We start from the raw sequence: 10,807 nt of genomic DNA, 5'->3' as shown, positions 1-10,807 counted from the left end.
TCCCGGGCCATCGCCCTCCGACAGCACCACGCTCCGGGCGGCCGGGACGGCGGCGCCAACTACACGGCGGCAGCGCGAGCCGGGGGGAGGGGGCGAGGACGCGTCCGGTTACCCGCGGAGAGCGAGCGCCTCCTGCACCTTCCCTTCCTCCCGCTCGGCCGCCTGCCCTCCTCCCCCCGCCGCCGCCGCTGCCGCCTGGTCCTTCTCCGCCTCCTCCCGCCGCCGCCGCTGGTGCCGCCGCTGCCGCTCCACCAACTACATCCGGGCAACTCGGCCGCGGCCGCCTTCGGGAAACCTCGGCAGTTTCCGCCACTCCCCTCCTCTCCCACCCTCGGCCTTCCTCCCCACCCCGCGCGGCTCCGGAACGTCGCCTTCGGCAAACCTCGGCTAGCTCCGGCCCTCCTCTTCCTCTGAGGCCTGGGCTCACCGCCTCGCGACCCGTCAAACCCTTTCCGGTTGCCGCTTTTCCTCGCTGGCGAGTCTGGCCACTACTGGTCCAGTTTAGGGCTAGTCGTGCTGCGGGACCTGCGTGAGGGGCTGGTCCCGGGGCCTCCGGGCTGCGCGGGGTGGGAGCCGCCTTCGGGAGGAGGACCGTGGGGCGCGAGGGACGCCATCGCGGACTAAATGCGGAGCGGCGGCGGCTGCGCGTGCGCCCAGAGGCGCAACGGCGGCGGGGGCGGGGTGCCCTCGGCGAGTCGGCCGCGGCCCCCGCCCCTCGGCTCCGCGCGGGGGTCGGAAAGCCCCTAATTGGGCGGCGAGCTGACGGTTGCGGCGGGGCTGCCGCGTGGGCCGGGGCGGAAGTCTTCCCTCCGCCGGCCACTGGGACCGGAACGAAGCGGCGAAATGCCGCTTTGCGGACCCGGGCCCGCGGCGCTGCAGACGGAAGTCCTCCCGGAGAGGCCGGAGGACCGGCCGGGAGCAGAGCCCCTGACAGCCGGACTCTTCTCAGGCGACTCCACTTCCCGTTCCTCTCTGGAGGTTCCTCCTCACCGAAAGAAAATTCATTTGGAGATCCTGGGTGTGACTGTTTAAAATTCTGTTTTGGATGCCTGGTGGAGGAGAAATTACAACAAGCTCTTCTTGGTGTTGGTGACATTCGACTGATTTATTGTTTTTGCCCTGAGCACGGACATAACGGGTAGGATTACTGTAAACATAATCATGGAAGGTAAAATAAGACACAAATCAAAAGGGAAGACCTTTTCTGAAAACTATCAAGCGATTGCTTTGGTAGCCAACAAGATAGATTACTGATAGGCCTAATAGTGTAAACAGGAAGAGAGCTTGAAATCATAACTGAAGAAAATTAATAATTGTGGCCTTTTTTGTCAAGTCCACGTGCCGAATGTTAAGATTATTATTGTGAGAACCAGTCAGAGCCTACCCACGAGAGTTGTAGGTGCCTGAAATAACAAGGGGGATCAGTAGGAGAGGGAGGGGCATTTCTGGCATTTTGTGGCAAATTTTAAACACCAGAAACATCAGATTAGAGAAAGAGTGTAGCTCAGTGACAGAAGCTCTCGTGTAAGCGGCCGTTGGTCCAGTCCCAAGCATTGAATCGAAAGAGTACAAAAAGTAATATATCTCCTGCAGAAATTATGAAGGCTGGCAACAGTATTCCTTGTTTAGTAGCCAGATGTCTGCCGAAACTGCCATGTCCCATTTGATCAAAAGCGGCACCCAGGACTGAGCTGTGAAGGAAGTGTTCCAGACGCCGTACAAGTGATCCTCATTATTCCAATTATTGCAAGTTTAAGCCACAGTAAAATTCACTTGTATGTGGAGTTGGTTGTTTTAACTTGCCTGGAAACTATGTTCCCAGCTGAGGTTCAACACTGCCCCATTATTTGATCTCACATACTATAAACAACTGTTTTTTCACGACATATTTGGGGCCGTGTTCTTCACAATCTTTGTACTTTCTGTCTTGGTGATTTTGCTGTTTTGAATGCTCCCTCTCGTCAATGTTAGGGCTCAGATGCTCTCTAGTATTCCTAAGCACAGTAAGGACAAGATAAGCCTTAGAAAGCACTTGTGCTTTTGGCACTTGGCTATCTGTAAATTATAATTATCTTCAAGAAGATGTCTTCAACACATAAAACAAGCTTATATATTGATCAATTGGTGAAAATGAGAAGTTTACAGGGACTTAACCTTGTCAACCTAGGAGCAGTCAGCGTACATGATGACTGTTTTATCAACTACCACAAATAACGAAGATACTTACTAGAGGGCACAACTATTCTACTCATTGCCTCTGGCTGAAGAAATGGTTCAGTGGTTAAAAGCACTTTATACTCTTCCGGGAGAATTTAAGTTTGATTCTCAGCACCCACATCAGATCAGCTCACAATTAACTGTAACTCCAACTCCAGGGAATCTAACACCCTCTTCTGGCCTCCAAAGTACCTACATGTACATGCACAAACATAGACACAATTTTTTATTTTACATTATGTAAAATGTGTTTATGAGTGTTATGTCTGTATGTATGTAAGTGTACCTGTGTGGAAATGCCCTCAGAGGCCAGAAGAGGGTGTTGGATCCCCTGGAACTGGAGTTAAGGACCTTTGTTAGCCCCTCTGTGGGTGCTGGCATTCAAACCTGGGTCTTCTGCAAGAGCAGCCAGTGCTTTCAACCATGGAGCCATCTCTCCAGCCCTGACACATAAAACTTAAAATAGAAAAGTCAACACCAAATGTTTAAAAAAATTCATTGCCTAGCTTAGATAAATCGCTTGAAAATACCCTCAATTCCTTTCTTTCTTAAGCTGCCTAAACTGCAATTCTGGCTATTCACTGTAGTATGTGCCTGTGACAGAGCAAGCAAAATTTGACTTGAGGAATGTACCCATGCTAATTTAAAGTTAGCTTATTTTCCTCACCACCATGTCCCACACAGGCAAATCTCTGGTGCTGCCAGTCCATTTATCCTGCTTCCTTTACCAGCTGTTTCACATGGAAACCCACATATACTTCCTCACATAAAACCCATTATCTGCCCCCTTTGCCCCAAATAGAAATCAGAACGCAATAGCAATTCCTGTCCATGCCACTCTGTATCTATCAGCCTTTCTACACTGGATACCATACAACACTCTGGTAACTATGGGTAAACTTGGAGTAAACTCAGAGAGAGATCTTGTAGCCCAGGCTGGCTGTAGTCCTTCTGCCTCAGACTTCGGAATGTTGGGATTACAGGCACACGTACACCTGGCTAGTCTCTCTTGCTCTTTTGAACCCATGCCAATCATTCTCTTACCCCTTACAGCTTTTCAAGAAATCATCAGCATTCTTTTTCAAATCTGACTTTTATGTCTCAGTTTTAATCTCATTTCACTGTCAGCAACATTTGACACTTCCCTGAGCTTCTTATCCTACCTTCCAAGATTCTGTTCCCTCTTGTTTCTCTTCCCTCCCAGATGGCTGTTGCTTGCTCTTCTTTATTTTCTTACCTCTAAAACCTGGAGTGCCCCAGGATTCAAATCACAGCATTGGTACTTGTCTTCTCTCTCTCAGTGATAGTACTCTAAACTCCAGCTGGATGAACATCTCAGAATAAAAGTCAAAGTTTAGGGTCTCAGCAGTTAAGAACACTGATTGCTCTTGCAGAATACCCAGGTTCATGATCCCAGCACCCACATGGTGTCTAACAACTGTCCTTTACTCCAGTTCCAGGGGATCCAATACTTTCTTCTGGCCTCTGTGGGCATTACACATATGGGTGCACTTACATACATGCAAGCAAGACACACTTAAATTTGAATTGTTTTTAAAGCCTTTAATCCCAGCACTCCGGAGGCAGAGGCAGGCAGATCTCTGTGAGTTCAAGGCCAGCCTGGTCTACATAGTGAGTTCCAGGACAGCTGGGGCTACGGGAGAACCTGTCTCAAAAAAGACCAAAAAAAAAAAAAAAAAAAAAAAAAAAAAAAAAAAAAAAAAAAAAGTCAAAGTTTAATAATCCCGAATTAACCAGAATTGTAGTTTAAGTGCTGTGTAAGTTGTCCCTTCATAAACTGTCCTTCCATGCTACCTGTGGCTTATCACCTGATTTGTGTTTTACTTGTTCATTGATTTTCCTCCACGTTATCTCCCATACTTCTTCAGTATGCCAAGCATTTCTCTGTTTCAGAATTTGCCTAGAATACTCTATCCCTTTACTTGTAGTATCTCTTTTTCAGGTGTTTGCTTAAATTTCACCATATCTGATCTTTCCTAAGAATTCAACACCCTGTCATCATTACTCTAAAACCTGGCATGCCCCAGAATCCAAGTTGAACAACTGGCAAGTCTCTCTTTTTCTTACTTCATTTGCTGTACTATATATATTTTTTCACCTTCCCACTTTTTAAAAAAATTATATTTTTATTTTATGTGTATGCATATATTGCTTGCATGTAGGTAAGTGCACCCACGTCATACAATGTCCGCAGAGGTCAGAGAGGCTGTCGGATCCCCTGGGACTGGAGTTATGGCCAGTTGTTAGCTGCCATGTGGGTGCTGGGATTCGAACCTGGGTCTTCTGCAAGAACAATCACTGTTATTAACTGCTGAGCCATACAATATATTTTTATTTATTGTCTTGTGCTAGAATGAAAGATCCAGGTTACATATCAGAAAATATTTGTTCAATGAAAGGATATTTTATTACAAAAATTTTGAATTCTCAAAAACATTCTCTAATTCTTTTTACATTTTTAAAAAGAAAAGTTAAAACTGGCACATACTTGTAATACCAGAACTAAACAGGGAGGTGGGGCAGGAGGACCAGGAGTTTGAGTTGAAGGCCATCCTAGGCTAGATAGCAAGTTAGAGGCCAGCCTAGGCTACATGAGACCCTGTTGCCAAAAAAAAAAAAAAAAAAAAAAGTAACACATCCCATCCAGTATTGACATTTGAAATAAGACAGTAAGGTGGATTATTACTAATATAGGTAAAACGTTGGATTGCAACAGATAGCATTAGAAAGCAAACATTTTCACATATGGCAAATCTGAAGTAGACTATTTGTATAGCTCTTTGTCTTTTTAATATTTATTTCTACTTTATGTGTTTAAATGTATTGCTTGCATGTAGGTAGGTACACTCATGTCATGCAATGCCTGTAGAGGTCAGAAGAGGCATTCCCTGGAACTGGAGTTACAGACAGTTGATAGCCACCATGTGAGTGCTGGGAATCGAACCCCGGTCCTCCACAAGAGCAGTCAATGCTCTTAACCGCTGAGCCATCTCTCTAGCCCTTGTACTGCTCTTTCATCTAAGATAAAAAGTTTAAAAGTAAGCAAAGACCCTGTGATGTTAATCTTATCAACTTAATGGGATTTAGAATCACCTTGGAAAAGTTAAAGTGAGAAAAGCTAAAGTGAGGAGGGAAGACTCACCCTGAATGTGGGCGGCAGCATCCCGTGGGCTGAGGGCCCAGACTGAATAAATTGAGAAAATGACTGATACACCAGCATTCTTCTCTCTCTGCTTCCTGACTGCAGATGCGATGTAACGAGCTGCCTCTGGGTCCTGCTGCCAGGCCTTCCCCACTAGGCTGGACCAAACCCTCAAACTAGAAGCCAAAAGAAACCCTTAAGTTGCTTCTGTAAGCAGTGAGAAAAGTAACTAATATAGACCCCTATTTCCAACTGGGGAAAGATCAACTCATGGGCTTTGAGGACCAAGACTTTCATGTGACCCTACTGGAGGATGATTCAAAAAGTAAAAGTCTTCAAGCCTCTACTTATGAAAAAGCTTTTAAAAGCTTTGCTGCCATTTCTAAAAGACCACAAAATGAGGATGTAGTCCCTGAAAATTTTTTTAAAATTTTATGTATATGGGTGTTTTGCCTACATGGAAGTGTACCATGTGTGTACAATGCCTGAAAAGTCCAGAAGAGAGTGTTGGAATCTCCTGGAACTGGAGTTGTAGTTATTAGCCAACATGTGGGTGCTGGGAACTGAACCTAGATCCTTGGCATGAGCACTCAGTGCTCTTAACTGCTGAACCATCTTTCCAGCCCCTATTCCCTGTAAATTTTAACTGTTCCTTCCTATTTACCTTTCTCCTCTGCTCTTGCATCTGTCTCAGACTCAGCATAGTATATTGGTTAAAAGTATGGGCTTCAGAATGGACTGCGTACTCTAGAGCACTGTATTACTAACTAGTAATGTAACCTCAGGTAAATCCTCAGACAGAGGTTGTGTTTTGTAAACTGAAATTCCCAGAAAAAAGATTCTAAAAGGCCAAATGAGTGACCTTCTTGACTACAGAGTTAAAATGTTGTAGACCAGAAACAAATTATCATGGCTATTTTTAACTGTTGAAAGCCAGTTATTACCCACTCCTTGTTAATATCTTGTGATTATTAAAACCTTTAATTTGCTGGGTGAGGTGACACACTGCCTTAATCCCAACAACACAGAGGCAGAGGCAGGCAGAATTCTGTAAGATTGAGGCCAGCCTGCTCTACATAGGGAGTTCCAGGCCAGCTGGAGCAATAGGGAGACTGTCTCAAAAACAAAATGTGGCTGACCACTGAGAGCTAACCACTAGCTTTCGCTAATCTAAAACCTAAGAATGTCACCAAATATCATCTGAGATCTGTAATAGTTTTTCCCTGCTTTGCTGTAATCTGTCCACCTGTGGGCCCTACCAATAAATATGGTAATAGCTAGACTTATGATTTTCTTTCTTCTGTAACTAGTAAAATTTCATGGAACCCCTTAACACAGTAGAACTTGTCTTTCAGGGAAATCCCATCTTGTGTTCCTGGGCCATGGCCACTCATACTTGGTCCAAGTTCTTCCAAGAAGCTATCATATTCCTACTGAGGTGAGAGCTGTGTGTTTGCCTTGACAGCTTGAACATCTGAACCCGGAGCCCCAGGGATGATCCACTTTTACTGGAGAAGTCACCCAGATTGACTTACAGGTACGAGCATAGGACCCTTATGCCCAGCTGTCTGGCACTGCCTCCTCAAGTGGTTTGAGTTTTTTCTGGGGCTTGGCCCTCCTTTGGTGTTGGTGGCAGTCCATTTGTTTATTCTGAGTTGGCTGAGTCTTACTTTGTTTAGATGTGTTTTTGGTTCTCTGAGCATTTGGTTTAAACACCCAATCTGTTTGGAGAAACATTTGATTTCAGGATATGTAATTGCTTTATAAGAAACCCAAAGTATGCTACATTTTTATGTTGGAAGGAACTTTATTAGCTCAGACAGAATGACACAGGTAACACAGGATGACCAAGTGTCCCCATCATATTCTGATAAACGTGCAGGACAATCCTGAAATACTATGGATGGAACCGACCTTGGGGTGAACACTTAAGAAGCTGCCCCCCATATCACCACATAAATCCAATACAAAACTCAGGTCCCCAAATAGCATAGAATAGTTTATTTGGGGGAGAAAATGACAGAGAATATTTGATATTCATAAATTGTTTGGGTGGCCTTGGGTTCCAGAGGGATTATTATCCATCATAGTGGGGAGGCATGGCCACAGAGGCAGCCAGAGCAGAAAGCCCACCTTCTCAGGCACAAGCAGGAAACAGAGTAGGGAACTAGAAGTTTGGAGCTTGGAGACATGCTTCCTTCAGCAAGGTTGCACCTCCTGAACCTCTATAAACTATGCTGCCAGCTGGGGCCAAGTGTTCAGATACTTGGAGCCTATACCGGACATTTTCCGTTCAAACTTCCATAGGAAGTATACTTTACTTGGAATTTAAACGCATCTAAGAGAAGAAGTGATAAAGTTGCTAACTTATAAGAAATTAACCCGAGAGTTGTGGAGCCTGTCAGAATTGAAGAAAGATAGTAAAATGAACCCGGAGCCCCAGGGATGATCCACTTTTACTGGAGAAGTCACCCAGATTGACTTACAGGTACGAGCATAGGACCCTTATGCCTGCGATCTTTGTCTCTACGGGAAAACTTGAGCGTCTCCCACCTCCGCCAGTCTTCTCATATGCTCTTCTCTGGTGTCCCCTGGCAGAACCAAATTCTCTATCAAAGGAAAATATTGCTATGGTATCTTTTACTAAAATCTACAAAGAGAGATGAGCTTGACATTGTCTTAAAAAAAGGTAAAAATCTTTGTGGGCTTTTTGAATCATATCGGGTCTCTGGGGTTTGCTAGAGAGTTTTGGATCATCCTATTAATAAATGAACTAGAGTTTTCTGACTTTACTAATTTGAAATTTCCATTTTATGATTCAGAATTTCCATTTTTAAAGGCAGCCCTTTCTGCTGATTTGCTCTAGAAACAGGAAGATCTTGATCAGTCTATACAACAAGCTTCACCTGCTCACCTTTTTGCTTTCATGTAAGAGACACAAATTTTCTACCTTATTTCTACTGTGAATGAGTTGATTTAACTTAACTGTGCTTTCTGTGTTCAGAATACCTGTGTTCGTGTACATTTTTTGAGGATTTTTTGTTTGTTTTTTGGTTTTGTTTTCATATTTTTTGAGACAGGGTCTCACTGTAGCCTCAGATGGCCTGAACTTGCTATGTAGACTATCTCAGGCTGGCCTCCCATCACACAGAGATCCTCCTGCCTCTGCCTCTACAGTGTTAGGACTAAGGTATGTACCACCACACTTGGCCCATGTAATTATATTTTAATATGTTATTTTGTGTCTAAAGCAGCATGGGGCAAAATTCAATCATCTCCTAAAATTTATAAAAACAACTAAACAACAAGCGTTTGACCACTTTAGATTTACATTTTTAGCTTATTGTGCACAAAAATTACTGTGCTTAGAATACCTAATTTAAAATATCTGTATAGGGCTGTAGAGATGTTTCAGTGGTTAGAGCACTTACTGGTCCCTTGCAGAGGACCTGGGGTTAGTCCCCAGCTCCCACATGGCAGCTCACGATCCTGTCTCTCCAGTTCCAGGGGATCCAACACCCACTTCTTGCTTCTGAGGGCAAGAATGTATATGGTGTACATATATACATGCAGTTAAACACTTGTACACATAAAATAAGAATAAATCGTTTTTTTAAAAGAAAAGATATGCATATACTTTTCTGACTTACCACAATGGCATTGATATATGGAGGCTGCTGCCTGTCCACCTACACTCTCCTGCCCCTCTGCCAAGGTCTCTTCTGAAAAACCAGTTATTCCAGGTCCTTAGCCATGCCTAGCTAAAAGACAAACACTTAAGGGGAAGATTTCAGTGTCCCGGACAGCTAGGACACTTGATAGGTAAATGGCTTGGTTATTGGCATAAAATCCTATGAAAACCCTAACATGTCAAGGATGTGATTTTGGAGTGGTAAAAGAAGTATCTTCAAGTGTTAAATCTGGACCCAGCTAACAGCTTCTTTTTACACAGAAGAGATTTTTCTTTAGAAAGAATCTCTTCTATGTGAATAGAAAACAGGTATGAAAATAATGAGGTCCAGAAAAGAAACGTGACCAGGATGACTTTGTAAAGATGGAATCTGTGATACCCAACAGTGCGAGGATTTCACTAGGCCTTCCTTACCCAGGGTGAACAAGACATGAATGTCTGGCACCGTGGTTATTCTGGGACCTTGTATACAGTATGACTTTTCCAATGCATACTCAAACACCTAAGATAAACTTATGCATTTAGCAAGTGATAGATTGGTATTAGCAACTGATAAAAAAATTGAAGAATGACGATTCACAAAAGTATTCTGTAACCTTCAAAAAACCCAGAACACAAAACAGAGTTAACTGTAATTTTTGGGTTGCACAAAGACTTTATCTCAGTCAGGCTTAACAAAATTATAGACGTTAAGATATTTATTTTGAGCTTTGATAAAATGTTTGGATCTGGCATTTTCAAAAGTTAATTCTGGAAAGGCTACAAAAGAAAAAACTTCCTGTAGGCTTAGAGAGCGATAACTAATATCTTGCATTTAAGGAGAGATTAAATTGTTAAAATAAGCTTTTATTAAATGCTTAAGAAATGTCTAAAATGCTCTTTACTATACAAACTAAAATGTAAATTTAGAAGATAAAACATGGACTGACAGGCCTATATGTAGAAATATTTTTACATGGTTTCTGGGCTTTGCCCTATGATACATGCATACATTTTGTTAATGTTAAGATTGCTATTTTTGGTATTGCGAAGATAAAGTTGTTACTCAACATTTATTCATTCTTAATAGATAATATATTCTGTTATGAATAATTTTATGAAGTTACATATTTTAATATTTAATTTGGTATGTATGAATATTATAAAGTTATTAATATAAAACCAGTTTATGAAAAGACAATATTGAAGTTAGAGTCTCTGTGTTCAATAAATCATTAGACTGAATATTTATGATTTAGGGCTGGCAAGATAGCTCAGTGAACGTGTGCTGTGCAAGCCTGGTGACCTGAGTTCCATCTCTAGAACCCACAGTGGAAGGAAAGAGAGAACTGTCTCCCCAAGGTTGTCCTCTGACCTCTGTACTTGTGTCATGGCACACATGTACCCCACTCACACAGCATACACACCCAATAATAATAAAATAAAATAAATTTAAATATATGTTTTAACAGAAAATGTTCTTGTGATATATATAGTATAGTGCTATGTAAGTAAGCTTCTGACATATGCACCTTGATTAAAAAATGTCATAGAATATTTGGTTCTTTTTCATTTTTCAAATTTGAATTTTTAAATACATAAATATGCAAATGTTCAGAGTCTAGTCTACAATTACTGGTCCCAACAGAGAGACTCCTGTCCAACTAGCTTTACTGGATACTCACTTTCTCCTCCCTTCCCTTGGTCCTTTAGAAAAAAGTAACTATTTTCTAACTCCCTCAGTTCTTCAGGGAAAC

At 42.7% G+C, this 10,807-nt stretch overlaps 2 protein-coding genes across 4 annotated transcripts in view; one reads left to right on the top strand and one right to left on the bottom strand.

The window, feature by feature from the left end:
• Positions 1 to 641, bottom strand: part of Wac (WW domain containing adaptor with coiled-coil) — a 63,758-nt gene extending 63,117 nt beyond the window's left edge. For 2 of the 3 annotated variants that reach the window (XM_029554786.1, XM_008850563.3), the window contains exon 1: positions 383 to 540. The gene's annotated coding sequence lies outside the window, so the exon portion shown is untranslated. Of the gene's footprint in view, positions 1 to 382 lie in introns of all 3 variants that reach the window. The other variant, XM_008850564.3, reaches the window with a different exon arrangement.
• LOC103748011 (translation initiation factor IF-2-like) overlaps positions 1 to 10,365 on the top strand; it is a 10,533-nt gene extending 168 nt beyond the window's left edge. The window contains exons 2-7 of the mRNA XM_029554784.1: positions 25 to 386; positions 535 to 1,138; positions 6,736 to 6,917; positions 7,979 to 8,069; positions 8,203 to 8,308; positions 10,310 to 10,365. Of these exons, the coding sequence (XP_029410644.1) occupies positions 25 to 386; positions 535 to 1,138; positions 6,736 to 6,817 (1,048 nt within the window). The 3' untranslated portion in view covers positions 6,818 to 6,917; positions 7,979 to 8,069; positions 8,203 to 8,308; positions 10,310 to 10,365. The remainder of the gene's footprint in view (positions 1 to 24; positions 387 to 534; positions 1,139 to 6,735; positions 6,918 to 7,978; positions 8,070 to 8,202; positions 8,309 to 10,309) is intronic.
• Positions 10,366 to 10,807: the final 442 nt, after the last annotated feature.

The sequence above is a fragment of the Nannospalax galili genome, unplaced genomic scaffold (assembly GCF_000622305.1).
Source record: "Nannospalax galili isolate Female #2095 unplaced genomic scaffold, S.galili_v1.0 scaffold43, whole genome shotgun sequence".
Taxonomy (NCBI): Eukaryota; Metazoa; Chordata; class Mammalia; order Rodentia; family Spalacidae; genus Nannospalax; species Nannospalax galili.
Note: the sequence above shows the minus strand (reverse complement) of the source record. Positions and strands in the feature narration are given on the sequence as shown.